Genomic DNA, 27,913 nt, shown 5'->3' with positions numbered 1-27,913 from the left:
CCCACACGCGCTAGGGACCGTAGCACTTACCTTACTCGTCCACGCCGCCTCCCTCCCTTCCACTTTGTGACTGTCGGCAACCCCTTCTCGGAAGAGCCCGGGCGCGGACGGCTCCTTTCATCAGCCCCAAGCCGGGCAGAACCCTAAGGCCAAGTCACCCAGGACCTGTTGCCTAGCAACCCTTGTGGCCCCGCTAACGGGAAGGAAGCCGAATAGAAAACGCACAAGCACAGAAAACAAACTCCCGGTCGTCGGTCGGCCCCCGCTCAACAGCCCAATAAACAGAAGAGCTTCTAGTCACCGCCCACCTTGCTCGGCTCTGACCGGAAGCTAGGCGTCACCTCCGCCAGTGTTAAAGATGGTCGACCTTTTTCCCCTCCTTTTCCTGCCCCCAGACTAGAGGCGGGATGTCGTCTTTTAGACTGTGATTGGTCACAAGGAGACTCGGAAGTGTCTCTGATCAGAGCCCCAGAGGAGGCCTTGAGAGCCTGTTGGCGTTCCGTTCCACACTTGGATCCAGGAATCGGCGTGTTCCAGACTGCTCTCTATGGTAGCTTTGGGCGGATAGAGGGGGCCGCGCAAGGTATTAAGGGACAATAATGGCCGCTTTCAAGGTGTGGATTTTGGCTCCTTGAGCCTGTCTAAGCGAGGGGTGGCAGCGCCGGCGCCCCAAAATCCGGGACAGAAGGGTCCCAAGAGTCGCGCTTGGTGAGGTGAGAGTCCCTTCTTCCTTCCTGGCCTGCTCTTCTATAATCATGGCGGCTCCAGGCGGCGGATATTGGTTCCCTGCCTAGGTCCGGGCCCGTTTGGGGAGTTCCTCTGTCGTCCCTGTCACCCACCTTGCCTTACTCACCTCAGGGATGCTGCACCCGTCCTGCCCGTTTTGGCCTTTCTCCTTGCTCTGGTCAAATCCTGCTGCCTGGAGCGGCCTCGCCGAGATCCAGTAATGCTGCCTGGAGTGGCCTTGCTCCCTCTCCCAGGCCTCCGCTGTAACCCACCCCAGACTGTCTCCCAGCCCGAGTAGGACTCCTTGTGTCTTCCTCTGCTCTCTCACAGTGTTATTTATACCAGGCAATCTGGTGGGCGATCTCTTCTCCTAGAATGTCAGCTTCAGGTGGGCGGGGATTTTTGTCTTGTTGTCTTCTCTGTTGCTGTCGCCGAGAACAGCAATTGGCTCAGGAACGCCCTCAGTGAATAATTGTTGAATGCGTGAATCTAGGTTCTTTCTTCCCTGGCTTTCTCGTACCCCTTGTAGTTTCTTTGCCATTAATTCTTCTCAAGAATCTTGCTCTTTAGCTCTTATTTGTTCTTCTCAGCAGCTAGTTAAGTCCTGTCTGGCTGCCTCCTTGTCATGTGTTGCTGGAATCTTCCTTTGCTGTCTCCAGAAATGTTTGGGTTTCTGTTCTCCTTTAATAAGTTTAAATTAATTCATTTTAAAGTTGATCAAACGCTTATTTTGCTAGACATTGAACTACAGCAGTCAACGACACATCCAGTGTTCTCTCACCTGTGTAGAATGGCAGTCCAGGGTACATTTCCTAGTTTAGACAACTATTGAGCAGAGCCTGTATATCTTTATTTTCTTGTGTGGATTTCCTCGCATACGTACAGATGTCACCAATATGCAGCTTTCTTTTTTCTGTTCTGCCTGATGGCATTTTCAAAATGTAACTCTTCTTTCTGCATTAATATTATGTGTCCAGTCTGTTTGGCAGTATTCTATAGAGCTGTGCATTTAATTAGAGTTTGGTAAAAAATTCTGGATTCTGGTGGCACCTCCTTTGCTTTGCTAACTTGTTGGAATGAGAGGAATTATCCAAGCACCCAGAACTGGTATATGTTCATGAGTGGCAGATGTGTAGTGAGAGGTAAAGAGAAGCTTGTTCCAACTTGAGTGCCAGAAGTCTTGTAGCCACTTAAATACTTCTCAGTAACACCTTTTCCTAACCTAGTATTTCTCATAAATATTTTTGGTAAACATGGATTGTTATTAAACTGATTTTGGCTGCTGTGAGTAAATTGTTTTCTATAAAACGCAGCTAGGCTAAGAAACGCCACTGAAGTATGGAGAACATGGATGGTAGCCTTCTGCCCCATCTCCGTGCTGCTGTACCTGTTGTTTAAAGAGAGGAGGAGGTGGAACTCATGTAAAGAATGGGTGAGGGACCAACAGTATATAGCAGGATAGCAAATAATATAATGTAGCAGTTATATTTATGTTAACTCTTATGGTTACATAAAGAGCTACTCTTTATGGTTTCACATACATTTTTTGTTTGATTCTCACAATAGCTTCATGGATTAGATAAAGTAAAAATTATTTCCATTTAATAGATATGAAATTATGGTTAAACAAAGATTAAGTTATTTACTTACCATCATACAGGTAGAAAGTATCAAGAGCCTGGTTTCTAATTGAGGTTTCTGACTCAAATTTAGTGGTGTTTTCCCTATACCCCTGTTACAGATGACATCAGGCTCTAGAAAGTATCCCTTAGTGAGGCCTTTTATTGCCTCTTGGATCCTTGTCGGGGGTGGGGAGGAATATATGGGGTGTGTGTGTGTGTACCTATTTTGGTGTTTGTTGGGGGTTAGAATAGGAGGATCTTTGGAGATTGTCAGTGACTTGATGGAAAGGTCTTGCAGAGAGGCAGCAAAAGTAGTCCTGGTCTTAGGGGGAGATGGGAAAGGTTAATCACCTAAATATAACCATAACTGCATTTATTCTGGGATACGGTAGAGCTGAGCCTTTTCCAGTACCAAATGGTTTGCCTTCCTTCCAGAGAAATCCCAGATCCTGTGATGGGGGACACCAGTGAGGATGCCTCCATCCATCGATTGGAAGGCACTGATCTGGACTCTCAGGTTGGCGGTCTTATTTGCAAGACCAAAAGTGCGGCCAGCGAGCAGCATGTCTTCAAGGCACCTGCTCCCCGCCCTTCATTACTGGGACTGGACTTGCTGGCTTCCCTGAAACGGAGGGAGCGAGAGGAGAAGGACGATGGGGAGGACAAGAAGAAGTCCAAAATCTCTTCCTACAAGGACTGGGAAGAGAGCAAGGATGACCAGAAGGATGCCGAGGAAGAGGGCAGTGACCAGGCTGGCCGAAATATCCGGAAAGACAGGTAAAGGCCTTAGGAGGGGTTAGCCCATAGAGAAGCAAATGGAGGCTGGAAAATAACATCTCATGTTTATCTCTCAGTTTTCCTGTTGGAGATTTAGAGCTTTATGATTTTATTTTGATTCTGTAATATTGAAGGTAGGTAGGAGTTTGTGGGGAAAAACAAAGGTGACTAAAGACTAGATGGTAGAGGTTAGAAATGCCTTGGGTTGTTGCCATATGTGAGCCTGCTGTCCCAAGGAGACAAAGTGGAAAAGGAGAGATCACTTGTTTGGACAGCCAAAGGTTTTAGGGCAGAGTTTTTCTCCTATAGAGGGGCCCTTACCAGTTGCTCTCCCTGTTTCAGACATTATCGATCTGCCCGGGTAGAAACTCCATCCCATCCAGGTGGTGTGAGCGAAGAGTTTTGGGAACGCAGTCGGCAGAGAGAGCGGGAGCGGCGCGAACATGGTGTCTATGCCTCATCCAAAGAAGAAAAGGATTGGAAGAAGGAGAAATCGCGGGATCGAGACTATGACCGCAAGAGGGACAGAGGTAAACTGTCCAGCACATTTCCTGTTGTCCATTAGCATTTGAATAAATGTGTCAGCCTTTTTCTTGTTGCAGGAGTCTTTGCAACACCCATTAGTTAGGGAGTCCTGTTTGCATGATGTCCGCCTGAGTGGTTTTGACCCTGTTGGGATTGGGAATAGTAGTTTAAGAAAAGAACTGTTGCCTGTAACATAGGTGCTCTCCTTGAGTGTGTGGTCTTTGTTTTATTATGATAAAGGAGATAATGGGTAAATATGTACAAGAGACCAGCGTTTCTAATAGTATTGGTGATAGAGAAAGGACAGTGCTATGGAACAAAGCTAGACAAAAAAAATCCAATGCTGTCTTTGCTCAGTATTAAGTTTTATAGCTGATAGAATTATAACTATTAAAAAAAAAGATTTACTGTAAACTTGTACTATTATTTTTTGAATTTTTGCTAGAAAATAACTGTTACTGTGGGTTTGAAACTTTCTAGGCAGTAACTATTTTTCCCCCTTGGGAGAATGGGCATAGGTGAGTTTCAGGAGTCTACGGATCACATTCGAGCAGTGCAGGTTGCACCTGTGAGTGAGTGGGCAGCCTATGTCCTTTCTCTAGGGTGAAGATGGGTGTACCTTAAGATGGGGTGCATGTTTTTAAGCTTTGTGTGACTCTTCATAGATGACCGGGATAGAAGTAGGCACAGCAGCAGATCGGAGCGAGATGGAGGGTCAGAGCGTAGCAGCAGAAGAAATGAGCCTGAGAGCCCACGACATCGACCTAAAGGTAGACTCACTGTTTTGGTGGCTTGTGAGGATTCCAGTGTATAAAACGCAGAGTGAATGACTCTTGTCTTCAAGGAGATTGCTGAGGCATTGAGTCAGAATTCCCGATTCCACCATGAACATCTTGGGATAGTTGGTTCTGAGTCAGGTGGGCACGGCTCTGCACTTGGGGTGGATATGGTTCCTGTAAGGTGAGAGGCTGGTTTGCTGAATGGCCAGTTTTCCAAATGGCAGGAAAGAATAGGGAGCTGGAGGTAGAAGGGTTTATTAAAAAGAACTATTTATATCCCAGAGGGGTGTGTTTGTAGAGATAAAGTAAATATCCCTTAAAATGTTGTCATAAACACAGAATGAAAACTGGACCATTGGCCAGGTGCAGTGGCTCATACCTGTAATCCCAGCACTTTGGGAGGCTGAGGCAGGCAGATCACTTGAGGTCAGGAGTTCGAGACCAGCCTGGCCAACATGGTGAAACCCCGTTCCTAGTGAAAGTACAAAAATTAGCCTGGGGTGGTGGCGGCCATCTATAATCCCAGCTATTTGGGAGGCTTAGGCAGGAGAATCACTTGAACCGGGAGGCTGACGTTGCAGTGAACCAAGATCACACCACTGTACTCCAGCGTGGGTGACAGAGCGAGACTTCCTCTCAAAAAAAACAAAAAAACCACAAAAAGAAAAATATATCCTGGACCACTAAAAATTGAGATATCTTAAAAAACTGTCAAAACCGATCTTACCCATTATAGATACATGCAAGGTTTAGAAATAGTAAAAGAAGTAAATTTGGGGAATTTACTTTTGGCAACTGGTTCTAGAGCCATGTCGTGGTTAAGTGAGATGTTTCCTGTGGATGTGTCTTCTGTGAACCCAGATGCAGCCACCCCTTCGAGGTCTACCTGGGAGGAAGAGGACAGTGGCTATGGCTCCTCAAGGCGCTCCCAGTGGGAATCGCCCTCCCCGACGCCTTCCTATCGGGATTCTGAGCGGAGCCATCGGCTGTCCACTCGAGATCGAGACAGGTGATGTTCCGGGCAGAGCAGCCCAGTTTCGCTGGGTGGCGGTAAGGAGCCTCGGCAGGGAGAGCAGATGGCGGCCAGTAGGACGTGGCTTAGCTCAGTGACAGTTTTGTGATGCTGGTGCTGCTGTTCCCAGGTCTGTGAGGGGCAAGTACTCGGATGACACGCCTCTGCCAACTCCCTCCTACAAATACAATGAGTGGGCCGATGACAGAAGACACTTGGGGTCCACCCCACGTCTGTCCAGAGGTCGAGGTGAGGCCTGGGGGGCAGGAGGCAGAAGAGCAGGCTTGCTCGCCCTAGCGAGGATGAGCAGGGGCTGCCCTTCTGGAGCTGCGTGGCCCTGCAGATCTGTCCGGGGCCTCTGGGGATAGGCCAGGGCGTGGACTGACCTGCTCCCTGTGCTCCTCCAGGAAGACGCGAGGAAGGCGAAGAAGGAATTTCATTTGACACGGAGGAGGAGCGGCAGCAGTGGGAGGATGACCAGAGGGTAAAACTTTATACCTCTGAGGGGCTGATCAAGGCTGGTGGCCTTCTGTAAATGGGTGACCCTCTAGCAGGACTGGGCTTTGATGAGGGTGCACCTGAGCCCTGTTCAGCCCCGATGCCCTGGAGTCTCTTTGCAGAGGCATAGGCGGCAGGGTGAACCCTGTCACTCACTGCAGTAGGCTGACCTAACTTTTCTGTTATGTGTTGGTGCCACCATGTGGTAACTCTAAGAAGTGCTGTTGTGATGGGCTGCCCTCCAGTCCTGTGTAGTCTCCCACTGTGGTTCTCCTCCAGACAGCACGTGGCTGCAGGGTGGCCTCTCCAGCACCCCTCACAAGGGTAGCTCCACTGCAGTAGTGACTTCCTACCACACGTCCCCTCCTCTGTTGGCCATGTCTCGTGCATAAACTTGATCTGTCCCTCACTCCCTTGCTTCACCTCCTGCCCTGCAGCAAGCCGATCGGGATTGGTACATGATGGACGAGGGCTATGATGAGTTCCACAACCCACTGGCTTACTCCTCTGAGGACTATGTGAGGAGGCGGGAGCAGCACCTGCATAAACAGAAGCAGAAGCGCATTTCAGCTCAGCGGAGACAGATCAATGAGGTGAGGCAGCCTGCAGAAGTTGGAGCAGATTCAGAGCTGGCGGTAGAGCACGTGGGGAAGCAGCAGGTTATGCCCAAGTGAGGGCAGCACAGCTTGTGCCCTGATTGCTGAGAGGACCAGATCCTCTGGAGGTGGAAGAGGAGTGGGTGATGAGCCTTTTAGTAGCTTAAGGGCAGCCCTGGCTCATACTTCTCTCTTGCAGTACTTCCTTGAGGGAAGGTACTGTTGATGGGAGCAGGTGCATTGGGACCTGCCTCTGTGGTCTGTGTTCTTTGTGTCTCTGATGTGGGCTAGGGGTGCTTACCATTCATATGTTCATCTAGAGGTTCTGATTTAGATGAAAGGTGCTGCTGCTTAGAACAAAGTCCTGCAGGTGATTTGGGATCAGTTCCTCTTCTGTCTTTGGAGCTGTGGGTAGAGGCCTGTGACATCTTTGCAGCCACCAGTGGCCTTCTGTCGGGACTTGATGTGTGGACACCTCGTAACCTTTCAGGACGACCTTTGGGGTGGAAATCTGAGTATGGTTCCCATTGTGTCCTCACAGGATAACGAGCGCTGGGAGACAAACCGCATGCTCACCAGTGGGGTGGTCCATCGGCTGGAGGTGGACGAGGATTTTGAAGAGGACAATGCAGCCAAGGTGCATCTGATGGTGCACAATCTGGTGCCTCCCTTTCTGGATGGGCGCATTGTCTTCACCAAGCAGGTGAGGCTCCTCTGTGGCCAGGGACAAGACAGCTCAGAGAGACCTGATGTGGGCCAGGTGCAGTGACTCATGCCTGTCATCCCCGCACTTTGGGAGGCTGAGGTGGGTGGATCATTGGTGACCAGGAGTTCAAGACCAGCCTGGGCAATATAGTGAAACCCGTCTCAAAAGTACAAAAATTAGCTGGGCGTGGTGGCAGGCACCTGTAGTTTCAGCTACTTGGGAGGCTGAGGCCGGAGAATTGCTTGAACCTGGGAGGCAGAAGCTGCAGTGAGCAGAGATCACACCACTGCACTCCAGCCTGGGTGACAGCGAGACTCTGTCTCAAAATAAAAAAAAAAAAGGCCTGATGTGGAGACAGGAAAAAGAGAAGGGGAAAAATAGTCCTGTACCATGAGAGTATGGCAGTCCCTTTCCCAGGCAGGACTCCTGCTGATTTTAATGGGCATTGCTCTTTCTACCCACCGCTGCAGCCGGAGCCGGTGGTTCCAGTGAAGGACGCCACTTCTGACCTGGCCATCATTGCTCGGAAAGGCAGCCAGACAGTGCGGAAGCACAGGGAGCAGAAGGAGCGCAAGAAGGTTGGTTTCTTGTCACCGGGGCTGGGAAGTCTATGCGTATTTTTTTCTTTTTTCTTCTTTTCAAAAGTCTTATTAGGCCCACAGATAGAAGGTAGGAGTCCCCTCTATCAAGTCCTTAGTATGACAGCTGCGGGGCCTGGTGTTGGGAGAGCTGGAGGCTTGAGGCTCGGAATGCGTGGTTAGTGCCACCAGCGCCCTGGAGGAGTTTACCACCCGCAGGGTGAAGCCTGCTGTCCCCTGGGATTGATTTTCCATTGCCCACAGTCATGTGGCAGGATGGAACAGACTGACCTTTTTCCTTTTCAGGCTCAGCACAAACACTGGGAACTGGCTGGGACCAAACTGGGAGATATAATGGGCGTCAAGAAGGAGGAAGAACCAGATAAAGCTGTGACGGAGGACGGGAAGGTGGACTACAGGTGGGCAGCCTGTGCCAGCAGCGGAGCAGCCTTGTTCCAAAGATGGGGGTCCCATGCAAGCAGTCGCGGCAGAACTCATTGACTTTGTGGCTCCTGAGTGGGAGACTCTTAGGATGCCTGTCTGCATCTTCCACTCTCTCCGGTCCCTCCATCCTGGTCTCTTCACTGTCTTCCACTTTTCCTAGATGTGATTCCTGCTGCCCCACTGCTTCCTCTGGTACTGGTGTTGTGAGAGAAAGGAGGCCCAGGGAGGTTAAGTAACTTGTCTGAGGTCGCCCAGCTCATCAGTGAGGGAGTCATGATCAGACCCAGGCCGTCCCATATCAGAGCCACTCTGCTGAAATGCCTCCCAGGAGTTCATTGTGGGCCGCTGGGTTTTAGTCCCTTAGATTTCAGTTCACTATAAGAACTGCTTTTAAAAGAGGTTCCAAAATAGAAAGGGTTTTCTTATTGGCCAGTGACTTCTCTGTTCATAGAGGCATCTAAGCAGATGCTGAGTTGGGATTCCTGCATTGGGCAGGTAGGTGGCTGGACTCATCTGCCCCTCAAGATCCTCATCCTTCGAATGCCGTCATGTTCTACTGAGCAGTCATCTGAGTTAATAATTCTCTCTACTCCTCTGTGAAATATCCAGATGAGAGGTTGATACTATTGATCAGCTCTTATTCATCTCTAGTTAACTTAATTCCTTAGGTATTAGTTATTGGGTGACCAGGAGGGACTGGGTGAAATTAGAAATAGGAAGCTCAGCAGAGCATGGGGCGGCAGATCAGACAGGAAGTCTCTGGGGAAGGGGTTGGGGAGGAGTCTGTGGACAGTTTGGAGCACCGAACTGGTGTCTTTTTGCCAGGCAGCTTTGAGAAAGTGACAGTGCTCTGCGTCTTGGGTGTGTTCACATATCAGACATTGAGAGCTTTCGGTAGAGGTTGCAGGTTACTGTTGAGTGGGGCTGTTTTCACAATTGTTTGAAAACAAAGCCGTACAGACTATGCTTTCCTGCTGTCCTGCCAAGAGGAGGGAGGAAGTTTGACCCATGTCGTGTGCTCTGCACCCTTACCTCCTCCCAGGGCCTGTGTGGCTATTTTAGCCCTTTAGGTGCTGTGCTGAAATTGCCTGAGGGTATTTTCTAAAAGTTTGTGACCTGGGGATTGATTTCCACTCCTCTTCTGCTCACTCGGTTTTGGTTAGAGGGTTTGCTAGCGTGGTAATCTGTAACTCCTCCGATCCGTGTTCAGCTCTTTTGGACCCTGTGGTGTTGAGTGTGTTGTGGATGATGGATTCTCACATAGCAGCTTCAGTCCTGAGGCCGATGAGAACTGTCTCAGATTCCCTGGCTGCTTTGGTGTCTCAGACTCTTGCCGAAGTCCTCATTCCTGAGCGTAGGAAGAAGGGCAGTAACCCAATCAGGAAGGACAGCATGGGGCACCATACGGGGTCTTTAGGCTGCTGTGTGTTCCTAGGACAGAGCAGAAGTTTGCAGATCACATGAAGAAAAAGAGCGAAGCCAGCAGTGAATTTGCAAAGAAGAAGTCCATCCTGGAGCAGAGGCAGTACCTGCCCATCTTTGCAGTGCAGCAGGAGCTGCTCACTATTATCAGGTAACTTCACCCGGGGCCCAAGAATCTAGTGTCAAATCAGGGGTGCCCTTGGTCTCCCATGTTTACCCAGGAGCTCTTTTTCTTTTGTGCATTGCACCCAATGGAGAAGGGAAATAATTTTTTCCTCTGACCTCATGCCTGGGGTACACTGCACAAAGTAACGGGATGTCACCATTTTGTTTTAGCTCACCTGTTTAAACCTCACTATATTCCAGACGTTTCCGGTGGTATCCCAGTAAGAGGCTGTTTTCCCAGTGAAATTCTCCCTTCTAAACTGGCATGCTCCCTGGATAGCTAGTCACGGGAATAGGAGGTAGCGGAGGCTTCTCGAAGGCTGGGCGTTGGCCTTCCACTTTGGCTGATAAGTCCTTTGCCTCCTTGTCCTTGTAGAGACAACAGCATCGTGATCGTGGTTGGGGAGACAGGGAGTGGTAAGACCACTCAGCTGACACAGTACCTGCATGAAGATGGTTACACGGACTACGGGATGATTGGGTGTACCCAGCCCCGGCGTGTAGCTGCCATGTCAGTGGCCAAGAGAGTCAGTGAAGAGATGGGGGGAAACCTTGGTGAGGAGGTGAGTGGGCGTGGGGGCTGAGTCATGTTGTTATTCCCTGGTAGCCTCCACCCATTTGTGCCAAAGGGTGTGATCTGCTAAGACCCGGACCCCAGTACGGGGTGTGCTGGTGGTGAGCTGGTGGCCAGGGCGTCTGAGCCGTCTCTCTGACCTCCAGGTGGGCTATGCCATCCGCTTTGAAGACTGCACTTCAGAGAACACCTTGATCAAATACATGACTGATGGGATCCTGCTCCGAGAGTCCCTCCGGGAAGCCGACCTGGATCACTACAGTGCCATCATCATGGACGAGGCCCACGAGCGCTCCCTCAACACTGACGTGCTCTTCGGGCTGCTCCGGGAGGTGAGGGCTGTGTGGTTTGGTCTCTGCGCATGGGGTGTTGACCAGTGCACCACCAGTAGCTAGTGGGGTGCTCCAGGTGGGCTGAGGGGTTCTCCGGCAGGCCGGAGTTTCCTGAGGCCTCTGGTTGCAGAGTTCACATTCGGGTTGTAGTTTATGCTGTTCTTGCCCTGCTGAGGGTGACTCGGGGTTTTCTGGGCAGTTGCTCCATTGCTTCAGTCTTCAGGATTGGTAAGAATCGAATAGGCCTGTTCGTCAGCTTTGGCTTCTGTTTCCTCGGGGGTGGTGCTGATGGGACTGGGGGCAGGAGCCAAGGGTCCCCACCATGGAGGCCTCTGAGCCGCCTCTTCTCTCAGGTGGTGGCTCGGCGCTCAGACCTGAAGCTCATCGTCACATCAGCCACGATGGATGCAGAGAAGTTTGCTGCCTTTTTTGGGAATGTCCCCATCTTCCACATCCCTGGCCGTACCTTCCCTGTTGACATTCTCTTCAGCAAGGTATTGAGGCCACCATGTTATGAACTGACCCTTCCGTGCCATGCAGTTCTTTGATGAGAAGCCGGCTGGAGGGTGGGTAGGGGACTGGGTTGGAGAAGATTTCTTGGGGACCATGGGGCAAATGGGGCAGCCTGCAGCTCTGGGGCTCAGGGGGACCAAGGACTCTGCTCTGGGTGAGGTTTCGTTTCATTGTTTCTTTGGGGCTGAAGTACAGGGCCCAGGGAGGCACTGTGCCTTCTTGTGGAGGCCTCGCAGTCAGGCCCATCTGGAGGTGACCCTTAAAGTCCATGGCTGCAGCCCAGAGCAGTGCCTGGGCCACAGGGCTCCCAAGGGATGCCTGGCCTGCGCTTCTAGTACCTCCCTCTGACTGTGTCCCCACTGCTGTTGCAGACCCCACAGGAGGATTACGTGGAGGCTGCAGTGAAGCAGTCCTTGCAGGTACACCTGTCGGGGGCCCCTGGGGACATCCTTATCTTCATGCCTGGCCAGGAGGACATTGAGGTACGTGCCTTGGTCACGACTGTGATGAGTGGGTGTGTCCTGCATATGAAAGGTTAGGGTTCCAGTGTCTCACAGCTTCTCCGTGGGCTCTCAGGTGACCTCAGACCAAATTGTGGAGCATCTGGAGGAACTGGAGAATGCACCTGCCCTGGCCGTGCTGCCCATCTACTCTCAGCTGCCTTCTGACCTCCAGGCCAAAATCTTCCAGAAGGTGTGACAGCAGGAATGTCCAGGAATGGCTTCTGGAGTTCTCTAAAGGAAGCGAGAGGGGATGTGACTGTCCTGGCAAGGGGTGGGCTAGCAGGTGGGCTTTTCCCCCTCGTGAAGCCTTTCCTGTCTCGAGGGACTCATTTTTCCCTCCCTGTATGTCCTGCTCTAGGCTCCAGATGGCGTTCGGAAGTGCATTGTTGCCACCAACATTGCCGAGACGTCTCTGACTGTTGATGGCATCATGTTTGTCATCGATTCTGGTTATTGCAAATTAAAGGTAAGAGAAGACATGGGAGGCAGGGCCTGGGTCTTCACCAGAAGCTAACTGAGCTGCGGGATGGGAAGCCAGGGCCTTGCTCTGGCCCTGGGATGCGGGGAGCGCGTGGAAGTGGTGGTGGTGGTAGGAGGCTCACATTGACTCACTGTGCTTGGTTCATTTAACTCGTCTACCTCGATGAGGTAGATAATTTAACAGTAGAGCTCACAGAGCTGGTGTTTGTGGGGAAGACTTCTTCAGGTGTTCATGAGAACATTTCTGGAGGCTCCTAGCTCTTCCTCTGCCATGTGTAGCAACCAGGGCTTGCCTTTGTCTCAGGCCTACCTCCACTTTCCCTTCACTCTGTCCTTTGTCAGCTCTTTGCCATCCCCTCCTAGGTCTTCAACCCCAGGATTGGCATGGATGCTCTGCAGATCTATCCCATTAGCCAGGCCAATGCCAATCAGCGGTCAGGGCGAGCTGGCAGGACGGGCCCAGGTCAGTGTTTCAGGTAGGAGCCCTGTGCTAGCCTGCTTTCCGGGGCAGCGCTGGGGTTGCTGAGCATGGAACCTGGGCGGGGGCGGGCAGGATGCTGGCCCTAGAGTTGGTCCCCAAGGCTGGAAGCTGCTGGCAGGGCTGCCGCTTGTTAGTCCTTTCATCCTATGCTACTGAGGAAGGAAGGAGTGGCTTTCCAGGGAGCTCTGAGGTCTGAGGCCAACTTACATGGATGTAGGTAGACTTGCAGGTAATTACAGCCTGCCTCCCTTCAGAGGGTAGGTCTGGACAAATGATGCCGTTGGTTCTTTATTTCTATTGTTCTCTTTCCCCGTTTTCTTTTCTTTCTTTTTTTTTTTTTTCCAATTAGAGACAGAGTCTTGCTCTGTCACCCAGGCTGAAGTGTGGTGGTACAATCACGGCTCACTGCAGCCTTGATCTCTTGCACTCAAGTGAGCCTCCCACCTCAGCCTCCCAAGTGGCTGAGATTGCAGGCAGGCACCACCACACCTGGCTAATTTTTTTTCATATTTTGTAGAGATGGGGTCTTGCTATATTGCCCAGGCTGGTATTGTGAACTTCTGGCTTAAAGCAATTCTCCTGTCTTGGTCTCCCAAAGTGTTGGCATTAGAAGCGTGAACCACTGTGCCTGGCTCTCTGCCCCTTTTTTGTTCCAATTAAAAAAAAAATGTATTCACTATAGAGCATTAGTGACTATAGAAAAATATAAAGAAAATAAAACCCAGCCATGATTCTAGTCCCAGGCCCACTGGTTCCAGAAATGAAACAGATGGCTGGGCGCGGTGGCTCATGCCTGTAATCCTAGCACTTTGGGAGGCCGAGGCGGGCAGATCACAAGGTCAGGAGTTCAAGACCAGCCTGGCCAATATGGTGAAACCCCATCTCTACTAAAAATACAAAAATCAACTGGGCGTCGTGGTGGGTGCCTGTAGTCCCAGCTACTCGTGAGGCAGAGGCAGGAGAATCGCCTGAACCTGGGAGGCAGAGGTTGGGCGATAGAGCCAGACTTCGTCTGGAAAAAAAAGGAGAAATGAAACAGGTAAGAGGCCCCAGAAGGGCTGAATTGGCAGGCTGGAGTTTTGAATGGGTGGAAGTCAGTGATTCACTGAGGTAGGGGGTGGGGAGAAGAAATGAGAATGTCCTCCCTCCCTGTGGGATTCCATCTGTACTGGCTTGCCGTGGGGTTTCCTTGTGGTGAGAAGATGGGGTCTTCTCCCCGGCAGGCTCTACACCCAGAGCGCCTACAAGAATGAGCTCCTGACCACCACAGTGCCCGAGATCCAGAGGACCAACCTGGCCAACGTGGTGCTGCTGCTCAAGTCCCTTGGGGTGCAGGACCTGCTGCAGTTCCACTTCATGGACCCGCCCCCGGAGGACAACATGCTCAACTCCATGTATCAGCTCTGGATCCTCGGGGCCCTGGACAACACAGGTGAAGTGGCCCCAGGAGCCTCATGGGTGCTGGCGCTTGACTTCCCTCTTCTCTCTACTGTCCCATCAAATATCTGGGTTTGCTCATCTCTCCTAGGTGGTCTGACCTCTACCGGGCGGCTGATGGTGGAGTTCCCGCTGGACCCTGCCCTGTCCAAGATGCTCATCGTGTCCTGTGACATGGGCTGCAGTTCTGAGATCTTGCTCATCGTCTCCATGCTCTCCGTCCCGGCCATCTTCTACAGGCCCAAGGTGGGGCAGCGGCTGGCTCTCCTCTCTCCCCAGAGGGCTCGAGCAAGCGTCGGAAAGGGGAATGGCTTCTCTCTGTATAACTGAAATGGAACAGAGGGCGGAATCAAAGTTTCTGAACAATGATTTTGCTGTTCTCGGTTAAGCAGGTTGGGGTAGGGGAAAGGAAGGGCTGGGCCGGTGGTTCTCAGGAAATGCTTTGGAAATTTGCAAGAGCATTTTTTATCTTCTGGTATGGTTGCTCTTGCGCCCTCATGTTTTAGAATAGACCTTTTTAAAAATTGTTTTTCTCAAATTGTCAGGGCAACCTGTTGACATGTTTGAAGTTCTATGTGTGGGTAGTTGGTAGTGTTAGAACCTCTGGGATGTGCTCAGTGGGCCTGGACCCCCCTGTACTTAGAGTGAAGGTTCTTTTTCCCTTCCTAGGGTCGAGAGGAGGAGAGTGATCAAATCCGGGAGAAGTTTGCTGTCCCTGAGAGCGATCATTTGACCTACCTGAATGTCTACCTGCAGTGGAAGAACAATAATTACTCCACCATCTGGTGTAACGATCATTTCATCCATGCTAAGGCCATGCGGAAGGTAGGGGTGGTGGATGAGCAGGATATTGGGATGAGGGGAGGGTGGGGAGGGAAGGAGGTCCCTCCTGGCATCTCGGTGTCCTGCCCTAGGTCCGGGAGGTGCGAGCTCAACTCAAAGACATCATGGTGCAGCAGCGGATGAGCCTGGCCTCGTGTGGCACTGACTGGGACATCGTCAGGAAGTGCATCTGTGCTGCCTATTTCCACCAAGCAGCCAAGCTCAAGGTGAGCCCAGGAGCCCAGGGGGCCCCTCCCGGCCTGATACCTGTATGAGGGCAAAGTCATCCTTTCTCCTGGTGCGGCTCTGCAGAGCTGGGCTTCCCCCAAAGGCCGTGTCAAGACAGCGTTAAGGGATGGGGTAGCTGCCCAAATGGGTGGTGTTTTCCTGACATGGCTGCCTGTTGTGTCTCCTCCCTAGGGAATCGGGGAGTACGTGAACATCCGCACGGGGATGCCCTGCCACTTGCACCCCACCAGCTCCCTTTTTGGAATGGGCTACACCCCGGATTACATAGTGTATCACGAGTTGGTCATGACCACCAAGGTGAGTCTTTTCCGAGGCACTTGCATAACGCAGGCCCCCTGTCTGGCCAGGCTTTGAAACCCTTCACTGCCTTCTGGCATGAGCTTTTAGCCTGGGAACCTTAAGGCCACATGCGTTGCTTTGCGGGGTGTGTGAGGTTAGTTTTCATTTGGGGACTTGGGGAGGCTCTGCACAGGGTTGACCTCTAGACTGCAGTGACCTCAGCTGTGCGGGCAGGATCGTTCCCCACTTGCTGCTTGGGATGAGCAACTCCTCTTGGTGTCATCAATAGGATTTTCAGAGAGGTTGGGCGTTTTCTCTTAGATACTAGGGGGCATTTTCTCAGGTGTGGAGGAGTTTGGATGGGAGTAGCTGGGGTTTTTCCCTTCCTTGTTTCAGCCTTGCAGAGTCAGGGATTGGCCCCTTCCCATGTGGCTCCTAATTATGGAACCACTCTGGGAGGGACATTGGCCCTCCTGTGACCCTCGCCTCCCTGCCCTTCTGCCCACAGGAGTACATGCAGTGCGTGACCGCTGTGGACGGGGAGTGGCTGGCGGAGCTGGGCCCCATGTTCTACAGCGTGAAACAGGCGGGCAAGTCACGGCAGGTGAGGTTCTGTGCTCCGCGAGGGTGCTGTTTGCTTGTGGGGTCAATGTTCCTTCCACTGGGTATTGCAGAATTGTGATCATCCAACCCACTTACTTCTCTCTGCAGACATAAAGGCTGCGATCTAGCAGGCTGGTCTGTGATTCCCCACCACCCACTCCAAAAACCAAAAAACTCATTATTGAAAAGTCCAAATATTCATAAAAATGGGAAAAACAGTACAACAGGCCACCATGAATTCAATGCCGTGCCTCTATAATTGTCAACATTTGTTCAGTTTCACTATTCCTACCCCCATCCACACACACCCATTTTTTTTCTGGAATATTTTAAAGCTTATCTCATATATCATATTATTCATCCATAAATACTTGAGTATGTGTCTCTGACTAAAAGGACTTAAAATTTTAAATATAGCATCTGCGCCATTATCACTCATAAAGAAATGAATACTGAATGTCACCTAAGTCTTCAGTCCGCATTTGGATTTCTCCATTTGTCTCAAAGATAACTTCTTATGATCGATTGGCTTGAATTAGGATCCAGACATTGCAACTGCTTATGTGTGTTAACTGTTTCATTCTAGAACAGGCTCCACCCCACGCTTTTTCCATGACATTGATGTATTGGAGCCGCCAGGTCATTTGTCCTGTCAGATAGTCCGTATGATGTATTTGCCTCATCGCTTGCTCACAGTGGTGTCAACCTGTGCCTGTGTTTCGTGCACTTGCTGTAAGCTGGTGATGAGTCCAGTCGCTCTATGAGATCGTGGCTCAGCTGTGTGTGGCAGGGATGCCTGCCTGTGGCGCTCTGAACCTCCTCTTAGATGCCTTCAGGAGGTGTGTGAGGTCTGGTGGCCCCACCTTTGCTGTTGGGAGGATGGATGAGGGGCCACAGTGGTGGCAGCCTGCCCCTTCCCTGGTAGGTTTCCACTGCTCCTCCATCTCCTTGAGGTTTTAGTGTCTGTCGATAGCCGTCACCTAGATCTATATTTAGGGTTGCAAAATGGTGCTGGGCTTCGGCTTACCCCTTTCGTAGCATCATTCTCCCGACACCAGGCTCTCCTGCATCTTATGCCTGTCAGTTCCAGCCAGCAGGTAACATCTTCCCGGTTTTTCTGTACTTCCTGGCATAGTTGTGAACTTGATTTTTCAAAAAAGAAGGAAATGTAAGTACTTCCTGGACTGAGGGATGACTGAGTTAGGACTGATTGTTCCGTGTTTTGAGTCAATCTTGAGTCAATGAAAAAAGCAGGCCTCAGCTGTAGAAGAGAAGGTAGCTTTGGTACTGGGGCAGGCAGCCATGTGGAGCACTGGGCTGGTGGATGCAGCGCCTGGTTTGTTGCAGGGATTTGGGTGCTGACGAAGCCTCCTTCCTTAGTGGTCCCCAGTAGGCTTAGCCAGGTCTGTCCCTCTTCGATAGGAGAACCGTCGTCGGGCCAAAGAGGAAGCCTCTGCCATGGAGGAGGAGATGGCGCTGGCCGAGGAACAGCTGCGAGCACGGCGGCAGGAGCAGGAGAAGCGCAGCCCCCTGGGCAGTGTCAGGTGAGCTCCAGCCTTGGGACTCTGGCTGGGGTGGCACCCATCCCAGGAGGCTGCCAGAGACCAGGCCCTGATGCAGGGTCAGGATTTATGGGAAGGTACATGTGTGAAGGTGAACTGGTGACAGAAGTTGCTTGTGCATTGGGTGGTCACATGGACAGGTGGGAGGAGTTCCCAACAGTTTTAAAGGGGCGACTGTACGCCTGCAACTCCCAGTCATCGGCAGGGATTCAGGGCCTGAGGTGGCCTGGAGTAGCAGAGTGGGTCTCACAGCTTTACTCACAAGCAAGAGGGTTGGAAACCACAGTGCAGTGGGGAGAAGTGTGCCTTGGGCTTCTGTGTCTGTGCTGGTCCCCGGAGTTAGGCCAGACTTGACAGGTCGCAGGCACAGTCCTCCGTGAGACCACCCTCACTTCAGATACCAGCTGCAGGTGTGGACACCATCCTCACTTCCAGCCAACCCTCGACAAATCTGGGGATCCCTGTGGACCCCTGCAGGTTCAGTATTTGCTAGAATGACTTCCAGAACTCCAGAGAGTGCTGTACTTACCATTATAGATTTATTATACCAAAAAGGTACAAATTAAAGCAGCCAAAGGGAGAGATGTATAGAACAAGGTCTGGGAGGGTCTCAAATGTGAAGCCTCGTTCGTCCTCAGGAACACGTCCCCACATGGCACACTGATGCATGACAGTATGACAGGTTATCGCCAGCCAGGAAGCTCACCTGAACTTCAGTGTCCGGAGTTCTTATCATCGGGGTTCGGTTCCGGTACTTAGGCACGAATGACTGAATCATTGTCACGTGGTAGCGCTCAGCCTCGAGTCCCCTCTCCTCTCCAGAGGTGAGGCTGATAGCACGTGGCTCAGAGCACCCGTGCTACCCCATGCCGAGAGGCCAGCCCGCCTTGAGTCATCTTGTTGGATAAACTCAAGGGGCTCACCAAGAGTCACCTCATTAGCATAATCTCTCAGAAGAGGGCTGAGGGGCCCCATGAATAGCAGACACTCCAGTCACTTGGGAAATTCCAGGGGTTTAGAGTTGCCTCCCAGGCATTGGGGACAAAGGCAGGCTGCTGTGCAGTTGGAGTGGCGGCAGTGAGGTGGAGGGAAGCTGCCTTTGTAGCTCCCCTAGGGGCTGTGGGAGGAGTTGTTAAAATCTGATCTAAAGCATTTCGGAATGAGTGAGCTTCCTTGATTACATCGCCAGTTGAACATGGGGGCAGCAGGGGAGTGGGAATGTGCCCGGGAGGAGATCCCTCGGCCCGAGAGCTTCCCACCACGGGTTAGGAACAGTAAGTCCTGGGGCTCTGCATCCTCCTGCCCTCCCTGCTGGGGGTGAGGGCACGGTGTTTCCTGATCCCTCCTGCTGTGTCTCCAGGTCTACGAAGATCTACACTCCAGGCCGGAAAGAGCAAGGGGAGCCTATGACCCCTCGCCGCACGCCAGCCCGCTTTGGTCTGTGAGCTGAGGCTGTCCCCAGAGAGGATGGCAGCAGGTATTGGGTCCTGAGCCCTCTGGCGGGAGCCCTGAGGCTGCGGACAAAGCCCTTTCATCTGAGGACTTTCATCTGTGCACATCACGGCCCCCTAGGGCAGTTCCTGCTGGACTAGACTCTGGCAGAGGAGGTGGAGTTCTTCCATGCAGGAGTGTGATATGGCAGGAGCCGGGCTGCAGAGCATCCGAGATGCTGCCGGGAGGTGGCTGGACCCATTGCATCCAAATAAACTGACCCAGGACGCTTGGCGTATGTGTGACTTGGTTGTGGCTGTGTCTTTTTTAATCCTTGTGTAAAGCAGCAAAAAAGACCTAAAGGGAATTGTAATTTGGTTATAATTCAGGATTTGGAAATAAATTTATTATTTGTAAAACATGACTGCATGTCTGACTTTTTCCTTCACCCCCTTAAATCATGTAGTAAAGGTGGGGGAGGGGGGCAGAAGCCTGCCCTGACTTCCCTTGCATGGGTCGTCCTGGATCCACCCTTATTAATGCACAAGGCAGGCCGAGCTCTGAGGGTGCCCAGCTGCTCCTGAGACTGGGGGGCAATGGCAGGTCCGCCTTGATGGCCAGGTCATGGGAGGGAGATGCGCAGGAGTCCGCCCCAGCCTTCCCCGGCGTGGTTTGGCTGCTTGAAAGAGGTCCATGTGATTGCTCTGGATGGCAGAGGGTAACGGTTGTCCATTGACTGAAAAACAGTGCAAAATGTAGCTTATTCATTTTCATGTAAAAGGTGACCCTTACACCAGAATCACTAGTCTTTTCTCTTTTTAAGCAGTCTCTTAAGTCTGCTGAGGTGGCTTTTGGGGGGTTTGGCCCTTTGCACTAACCATGGTCTGTATGCTGTGATTCCTCCGGGCCGGGCTTCTGCCAGGTGTGCTGGTTGGCAGGTTCTGTGTTGGGGTTGAGTCACAGACAGGATTGGGGCTCAGAAGCACCTTGATACCAGGCCAGTGCCGGCGTGAGCCCTGTGGTGTGTGGCCTGCCGTGCTGTTCTGACCCCTTTCTCCCTCTGTTCCTGGGATTTGCATTTCCATGTTATAACTCAATAAATGTTAAAATGTAAGTCAATTTTGTGGGTGAGCTCAGAGGCCTAGCTTTGCCAGCCAGCACCAGCTACCACCTCTGCCTCCATTCTCCTTACCTCTAGCCCCCTTGGGGGAATGCAGGTGGAAATGGGCTTTTCAGGGCTCCGTAGTGAAGAGAAGGCTGCCAGCACTTTGCCTAGGAAGCCTTCTAATCTAGGCCCTAGGTTGGAGGACTAGGAGAAGTTGGCTGATGTGTGACCTATTTACAGACTCAGGCAATGGAGTAGGAAAAACATTGACGTTCCAATTAACAGTTATTAATAAGCTGTGACCTTGGTCACAAACTCACCAAGTCCCTTAGATAAAAAGGTCAGAGAGGCTATTAAAACATTGGGTCCAACTCAACCTTCTTATTTAAAAGCAAGGAACACCTGGTGAAGGATACTTGGTACATGTGGGCGCTACAAGAGGAATGGAGGGGTCCCCTGCCCACAGCAGCTCCCCTTGAATCTGCCGCGGTACTGGAGCTTCTGCTCGAGGCTCTGTCTCTTCTTGTGTTTCCAGTAGTTTTTTAAATTACTGACCCTTTCCATTCAGATCTTCCTTAAAGTTCCTTCCAGCTTTAATATTCTGATTCTGTCTTTTTTTCAGATGGCAACTGATTGTTTTTTTAGAGGTACAAAAGCATACCTATGACAACAGCATGGTCTCTAACTAGCACCATGGCCCCATAGTGGACTCCTGAGTCTGGCCGACACTTGTTATTTTCTGTATTTTTTTAGTGTAGCCATCCTAATGGCTGCTATCTCACTGCAGTTTTGATTTGCATTTCCCTAATAATTAGTGGTATTGAGCATCTTTTCATGTGCTTATTATTGGCCATTTGTTTATCTTCTTTGGAGAAATGTCTCAAGTCCTCTTCCCATTTTTTTTTTTGCATTGGTAACTTTTTTTTAAATTTTAAATTTCAACTTTTATTTTAGATACAGAGGGTACATGTGCAGGTTCGTTATATGGGTATACTGTGTGGTGTGGAGGTTTCGGGTATGGTTCCCATCACCCAGGTAGTGAGCATAATTCCCAACAGGTATTTTTTCAACCCATTTCCCTCTCTCTACTCCCCCAAACCAAGTAGTCCACAGTGTTTATTGTTTCTATATTTATGTCCCTGTGTGCTCAATGTTTAGCTCCCACTTATAAGTGAGAAGAGGTGGTATTTGATTTTCTGTTCCTGCATGAATTAGCTTAGGATTATGGCCTCCAGCTGCATCCATGTTGTTGCAAGGGACATGATTTCATTCTTTTCCATGGCTGCGTAGTACCCCATGGTGTGTACGTACCACATTTCCTTTATCCAGTCCACCACTGCTGGGCACCTAGGTTGATTCCATGTCTTTGCTATTGTGAATAGTGCAGCAATGAACATGTGAGTGCATGTGTCTTTTTGGTAGAATGATTTATTTTCCTTTGGGTATACACCTACTCATGGGATTGCTGGGTCAAATGGTAGGTTGGTTTTAAGTTATTTGAGAAACCTTGAAACCTTTTTTCACAGTGGCTGAACTAATTTACATTCTCACCAGCAGTATATAAGCATTGCCTTTTCTCACCAGCCTTGCCAGCATCTGTTATTTTTTGACATTTTAGTAATAGCCATTCTGACTGGTGTGAAATAGTATTTCATTGTGGTTTTGATTTGCATTTCTCTGATGATTAGTGATGATGAGCATTTTTTCATATTTTCGTTGGCTGGTTGTATGTCTTCTTTTGAGAAGTGTCTGTTCATGTCCTTTGCCCATTTTTAATGGGGTTATTTGTTTTTTGCTTGATTTGTTTAAGTTCCTTGTAGATTCTAGATATTAGGCCTTTGTCAGCTGTGTAGTTTGTGACTATTTTCTCCCACTCTGTAGGTTGTTTATTCTGCTGATAGTTTCTTTTGCTGTGTAGAAGCTCTTTAGTTTATTACGTCCCTCCTACCAATTTTTGTTTTTGTTGCAATTGTTTTTGCTGACTTAGCCAAAAATTCTTGGCCGAGGCGGATGTCGAGAACGATTTCTTTTTTTTTTGAGATGGAGTCTTGGTCTGTTGCCAGGCTGGAGTGCAGTGGCTTGATCTCGGCTCGCTGCAACCTCTGCCTCCTGGGTTTAAGCGATTCTCCTGCCTCAGCCTCCCAAGTAGCTGGTACTACAGATGAGCGCCACCATGCCCAGCTAACTTTTGTATTTTTAGTAGAGACAGGGTTTCACTATGTTGGCCAGGATGGTCTCGATCTGTTGACCTCGTGATCCGCCTGCCTCGGCCTCCCAAAGTGCTGGGATTACAGGTGTGAGTCACCACACCTGACCTGATAACGATTTCTTTTTCTTTTTTTTTTTTTTTTTTGAGTAGGAGTCTTGCTCTGTCACTAGGCTGGAGTGCAGTGGCGCGATCTCGGCTCAATGAAAGCTCCGCCTCCCAGGTTCACGCCATTCTCCTGCCTCAGCCTCCCTAGTAGCTGGGACTACAGGCACCCGCCACCATGCCCGGCTAATTTTTTTTCATTTTTTTAGTAGAGACGGGGTTTCACCATGTTAGCCAGGATGGTCTTGATCTCCTGACCTCGTGATCTGCCCGCCTCGGCCTCCCAAAGTGCTGGGATTATAGGCGGTAACGATTTCTATAGTTTGAGGTCTTGCATTTAAATCTTTAATCCATCTGGAGTTGATTTTTGTATATGGTGAAAGATAGGGGTCCAGTTTCATTCTTCGGCGTATGCTCCGCCCATTTTCAAACTGGGTCGTTTGTTTTCTTGAGTTTTAGGAGTTCTCTATATATTCTGGATATTAGCATCAGAGATATGATTTGGAAATATTTTCTCTTATTCTGTGGGTTGCCTTTTTACTCTGTTGGTATTGCTTTTGATGCACAAAATTTTTAAAGTTTCATGATGTCTAATTTGTCTATTATTTCTTTTGGTGCCTGTGCCTTTGGTGTTATACCCAGGAAATCACTGCCAAATCCAATGTCATGAAGGGTTTGTTCTATATTTTCTTCTATGAGTTTTATAGTTTTAGTGGCTACATTTAGGTCTGTGATTCATTTTGAGTTAATTTTTGTATATGGTATTAGGTAAGGGCACAGCCTTATTCTTTTGCATGCAAATATTCTGTTTTCCCAGCACCATTTGTTGGAAAACAAAATAAAAAACTATCCTTTCCCCATTTCATAGTCTCAGTATCCTTGTCAAAATTATTTGACCATATATGTGAGGGTTTATTTCTGGGATTCTTCCTAGTCTATTCCACTGGTTTGTATGTCTGTCTTTTGATTTATGTGGCAGTACCACACTATTTTGATTACTGCAGGTTTGTAGTAAGTTTTGAAATCAGTAAGTTCTTCAGCTTTGTTCTTCTTTTTTGAGACTGTTTTGGCTATTGGGATCCCTTAAGATTCCATGTGAGTTTTAGGTTGAGTTTTCCTATTTCTGCAAAAAAAAAAAAAAAAAAAAAAAAATAATAATAATTGGGATTTTGACAGAGATTACATTGAAACTGTAGATCACCTTATGTATATTGACATCTTAATATTAAGTCTTTCAATCCATGAACATGGGATGTGTTTCTGTTTATGTCTTCTTTAATTTCTCTCGGTAATGTTTTACAGTTTTCATTGTACAAGTCTTTTACTGCCTTGGTTAATTCCCAAGTATTTGTTTATTTTTGATGCTATTATAAATGAAGTGAAATTATTTTTATAATTTCCTTTTCAGATTATTAATTGTTATATAAACCTGCAGTTCATTTTTGTGTGTTGACTTTGTATCCTGTTACTTTGCTGAATTCATTATCAGCTCTACCAGGCTTTTTTTGGGAGGGGAGGTGGTCTGTAGATTCTTTACGGTTTTTTACATATAAGATCTGTGAACAGAGATAATTTTACTTCTTCCTTTCCAATTTGAATCCCTTTTAGTTCTTTTTCTTGCCTAACTGCTCTGGCTAGAACTGCCAGTACAATGCTGAACAGATGTGGCAAAGTAGGTGTTCTTGCCTTATTCCTGATCTTAGAGGAAAAGCTTTTAGTCTTTCACCATTGAGTATGATGTTTGTTCTGGGTTTTTCATATGCGGTTTTATAATGCTGAGGTAGTTTCCTTCTAATCCTCATTTGTTGAGTGCTTTCTAAAAAAAAATTCATAAAAGAGTGTTGTTGTAACCATTTCTTTTTATTATCAGCTGTTCGAACTACTTTTTTAGGAACTCAATTCCTTGGTTATTTCTTAACAAATTATAGGCAGGCAACACTCAGTTTCCCTGCCCTTCCTCCTATCTTTAGAGAAACTGCACTTCTCTAAGTCCATCCCCTGTACTCAGCTAGGTCTTCTGCCTGGCTGGGCTGTCAAAGTCAGATGGCTGGGTAATATGTTGATGTTTTTCTGGCTCTGCCACCAATTAGCTCTCCATAACTGACTACCTGCTTTGCTCTGGTGTAATCACTCCACAGGAAGTGAAAGATAACTTGGGAAAGATGTACCACATTAAAAGAAACCAGAGATTGTAATTTTGGCCAAAATATATGAAATATTTTGGTAAATTATAGAGATAAAATCCCTTTTTAGTAGATGAGGCTGGGGATTTTAATGGCATTGAACTTTTGTTTGAATAAAGTAAGCCACAGGCTAGATTAGTACTAGATTTTTCAATCTTTGTTTTCTCTAGAAAATAAACCCACATTCTAAACCACATGAGGGAACATAGTTCAAAGAGCTTAAACAGACAACAACTATCGTAACAGAAACTACCAGAGATGCCTGTCACTCCTAGCTCACACTGCATTTCTGGAACTGCCCTTCCCAAGTTCTATCGGGGGCATCCTATATAACTTGTTAGTGTTCCTATTAGCAGTGAATTTTCTTGGCCTTTATTAGGCCCAGGAAGAATATTGAAGAATCATTGCTAACCAGTGGGTTTCTTCCTTCACTTTTACTGCCCCCCTCAGAAATGTAAGATCTTTCATTTCTTTCTCTTATATTAATATTACACTAGTAGTGAGTTGTCTCCACTTCCTATAGACTAGAAATATAAATTCTAGACATGTACTCAGTTTAACAAAATCCTACCAGAATAAAATATTAGCTGTCCTTGGAGTTTGTCATAAGGGAATTTCACTTGTATTGAGGTGGCTGGGGAGGAAAATACAATTGTTAGAAGAAGGAATGGAATGTGGAGCCCAGGGGCAGGGGGCAGGTGGTGTGCTCTTGCTCCCCCATTTGAAAAATACAGCCCTTATTGCTCTTCCTTTTTTTGGGGTCTCAGGATTACTTCCTTTTTGGAGTTCTTAGACTTTTTCTTTTTAAGTTTCAGATAGTAATGGAAAGAAAATAAAAAAGGTGCTACTTATCACTTTTGTTCGTTTAAAAACGAATCCAGAAGCTTGCATTGGGGATTATGGCTTCCCCGTATATGGAAAAGACCAGTATCTGTTAAAATCCAGAGAAAACAGGATGAACATGTTGCTGGGGGATTGCGGGGCAGAAATGTCTGCAAGACACCAAGAGCTCACCACAACCGCTGTGCTCATGCTCATGTCTTTATTTCATATTTGGGCCTGGAGATGGACGTATGCTTCTAAAGCTCACTCCATGGCAGGAAGTGGGCAAAACTCAACGAACGTTAGTGTCTTGCAAAATAGGCTGGGACCGTGATATATTCCCGTAAGAGCTGATCCAGGTCAAGAGAGAGGGAGGGCTGGGAACTCACTGTCCTCGGAAGAAACACGCGTGGAAATGCTGCTCATGGCTAGATGTGGATTCTAGCAATACGAGGAACCTGAGGGAACAGGGAGGAAATGAGAGTTTTGATTTGAGGAGATTCCTTGAGGAATCACCTCGTTAATTGTGACTGAGGTGACTCCTCAAGGACTGGCCGCATGGCCAGGCAGCTCTGCCTGGTGACTGCCGCAGGTGACCTCTTGCCTCTGGGGTACCATGGAGTTTCCAGGTGGCAGGAAAGGTGGCTGTGGACCCAGGCTAGGTAGGTGGCTGGGGTGCTCTTACAGGGTTTCCAGATGTAGAAGGAAGATGCCTCTACTTCCTATTCCCTAAAACGGGTCTGAGTCAGGGGAAGGGACAGGTCTGAGATGTGAGGCACTTGGGTATGCTTCAGATGTTCTTACATCAGAAGGGGTCTTAATTTGCCTCCTCCCTTTACAGATGTGAAAACAACAATCTTTGGTCCCAAGTAGCTAAGAAAACGACTTGAGGTCACAAAAGGCCTATTTTCTTCTTCCTACTTGAATTCTCAATCCAGTGATTTAAAGAAAAAAACACACTTATTTTATTGACAAATGGCAGACGTACCCGGGCAATGGGGCATCCCGATGTACTTGGTGAGGTCCATTCTTTGACCCCCGTCCTGGGGCAACCCCTTCCAGCCCAAGGCGCCGCACACTTTCCCTCTCTGTGTGGACTCTGTTTTGCTCGGGCCTAGGGCTTTGGTGCATAGCCTTGTGTTCTCAGCTTTCGTCTTCTTATCTTCTATTTCCTTCTTCAGCTTCTTGTTTTCCTGCTGCAGGTGGACCATTACATTGTGGAGGTGGCTGTGGGAAGGAGAGGAAGGACGGGTTGTGTTGGGGCTGCTGGCTCTGCTTGGTTCCCTGCTAGAAAGGACAGATAAAGGTGTCACAGGGAAGACAGCACAGACGCCCATGTCTGTTCAGAGCTGGGCTGTGACATGTGCTCTGTAGAAATGGAGGCCTACATGTGTACTGTGGAAGAAGCCCAGGCCTGGGGTCCGAGTAGACCAGGAGCTGGTACTCCTGCCCAACTCTGCCAGTTCTGGGCCTGTTTTCTTATCTGTCAGACGGGGACAGTCAGGCCTGGCCTGACTGCTGGGGTTCATATGAGGATCTGGTTTGATAAATGACAGAAATTTGACTTGAAGAACCAGAAGGCTGTTAGGGACAACTGTGATCATGTGTCCTCGGGTTCTCATGGCCATGCCTTGGAAACATTCTCACCCAGCACCAATGCCAAAGCCCGCATTCTCTCTGCTTCCCTTTGCTGAAGAGTCGGGAGCACAGGAGATCCCAGCTCTGTCAAGAACTTGGGCAAGTTACTTATCCCCATTTTACAGATGAGGAAATGGAGGCTGCCATGCAGAGGAGGGGAAAGATAATTTAGCACATTCCCCATGCCTCAATAAACGGCAACTTTTATTATCACTGTTGTGTGTCTCCAAACGAATGTTGAGGGCAGTGGGTGAAAGTGGGCTCTGAAACCAGACTTCCCACATTGGAATTGTGACTCTGCCACTTATTAGTTTTGAGACCAGGGGCAAGTTACTTAGTTTCCCAGGTCCTCTCTTTCCTCATCCATAAATGGGGATCATGACTATACTGAACGCAGGAGGTCTTATGAAGATGAAATGAGCTCATACGTGTTAACACTTAAGATAGTGCCTCACACACAGCAAAAATATGTATTAGTTGAGCTACTATGATCATTAAAAGATGCTTTTCTTTCAAATAAGAACAGGAAAACTCAAGAGTGAGTTCTTTGTAAAAAAGAACTTCCTGGACTTGGCACAACAGAAGAAAAAGACTGACGTTATGTGTTACCTTCAGAGTCTGACAACTTTTCTTTTAGTTACACCCCAGTAAAAAGTTTCATGGTCTTTCCTAGAGGAAATCAAGTAGAGAATTCATCCTCAACCTCTTCTCTGGGCATATGCTCTACCCTTTTCCTCT

General features: G+C 49.0%; 3 protein-coding genes across 17 annotated transcripts in view; 1 reads left to right on the top strand and 2 right to left on the bottom strand.

Annotated features, from left to right (window-relative positions):
• Positions 1 to 1,209, bottom strand: part of TXNL4B (thioredoxin like 4B) — a 67,015-nt gene extending 65,806 nt beyond the window's left edge. For 3 of the 10 annotated variants that reach the window (XM_050772799.1, XM_050772802.1, XM_050772805.1), the window contains exon 1: positions 31 to 310. The gene's annotated coding sequence lies outside the window, so the exon portion shown is untranslated. Of the gene's footprint in view, positions 1 to 30; positions 322 to 853 lie in introns of those variants that run through there. The other 7 variants (XM_050772803.1, XM_050772804.1, XM_050772796.1 and 4 more) reach the window with 6 other exon arrangements.
• On the top strand, positions 226 to 19,537 carry DHX38 (DEAH-box helicase 38). 3 transcript variants are annotated; one of them, XM_050772663.1, is made up of 28 exons: positions 226 to 713; positions 2,784 to 3,125; positions 3,468 to 3,655; positions 4,316 to 4,420; positions 5,291 to 5,438; positions 5,572 to 5,690; positions 5,849 to 5,925; positions 6,377 to 6,532; positions 7,077 to 7,238; positions 7,712 to 7,819; positions 8,126 to 8,238; positions 9,699 to 9,836; positions 10,227 to 10,413; positions 10,571 to 10,756; positions 11,110 to 11,250; positions 11,641 to 11,751; positions 11,846 to 11,962; positions 12,131 to 12,238; positions 12,616 to 12,728; positions 13,957 to 14,165; positions 14,262 to 14,416; positions 14,840 to 14,995; positions 15,085 to 15,219; positions 15,413 to 15,538; positions 16,029 to 16,124; positions 17,546 to 17,667; positions 18,324 to 18,436; positions 19,046 to 19,537. In XM_050772663.1, exons 2-28 carry the CDS (start codon positions 2,803 to 2,805, stop codon positions 19,093 to 19,095), a joined length of 3,762 nt encoding a protein of 1,253 aa, XP_050628620.1. In that variant the 5' UTR covers positions 226 to 713; positions 2,784 to 2,802; the 3' UTR covers positions 19,096 to 19,537. The 3 variants fall into 3 exon arrangements, with proteins under 3 accessions (XP_050628620.1, XP_050628621.1, XP_050628622.1); XM_050772664.1 differs by having other exon boundaries at positions 282 to 550; XM_050772665.1 differs by lacking the exon at positions 18,324 to 18,436 and having other exon boundaries at positions 338 to 713.
• A 6,201-nt stretch (positions 19,538 to 25,738) lies between these two features.
• Positions 25,739 to 27,913, bottom strand: part of PMFBP1 (polyamine modulated factor 1 binding protein 1) — a 55,166-nt gene continuing 52,991 nt past the window's right edge. For 2 of the 4 annotated variants that reach the window (XM_050772674.1, XM_050772675.1), the window contains exons 20-21: positions 26,526 to 26,824; positions 25,739 to 25,995 (exon numbers count right to left, since the gene is read on the bottom strand). In XM_050772674.1, coding sequence (XP_050628631.1) covers positions 25,979 to 25,995; positions 26,526 to 26,824 — 316 coding nt within the window. In that variant the 3' untranslated portion in view covers positions 25,739 to 25,978. The remainder of the gene's footprint in view (positions 25,996 to 26,525; positions 26,825 to 27,913) is intronic. The other 2 variants (XM_050772676.1, XM_050772677.1) reach the window with 2 other exon arrangements.

Source organism: Macaca thibetana, chromosome 20 (genome assembly GCF_024542745.1).
Source record: "Macaca thibetana thibetana isolate TM-01 chromosome 20, ASM2454274v1, whole genome shotgun sequence".
In the NCBI taxonomy this organism is placed as follows: domain Eukaryota; kingdom Metazoa; phylum Chordata; class Mammalia; order Primates; family Cercopithecidae; genus Macaca; species Macaca thibetana.
The sequence above is the reverse complement of the archived record's forward strand: the minus strand, read 5'-3'. Positions and strand labels throughout refer to the sequence as shown.

Excerpts from the sequence above, each read along its gene's own strand:
- DHX38 (XM_050772663.1), top strand. The coding sequence starts at position 2,803 with ATGGGGGACACCAGTGAGGATGCCTCCATCCATCGATTGGAAGGCACT. Across the intron at positions 7,820-8,125 it reads AGCAGAAGGAGCGCAAGAAG|GCTCAGCACAAACACTGGGA; the intron begins GTTGGTTTCTTG and ends TTTCCTTTTCAG. Across the intron at positions 15,220-15,412 it reads ACCAAGCAGCCAAGCTCAAG|GGAATCGGGGAGTACGTGAA; the intron begins GTGAGCCCAGGA and ends TCTCCTCCCTAG.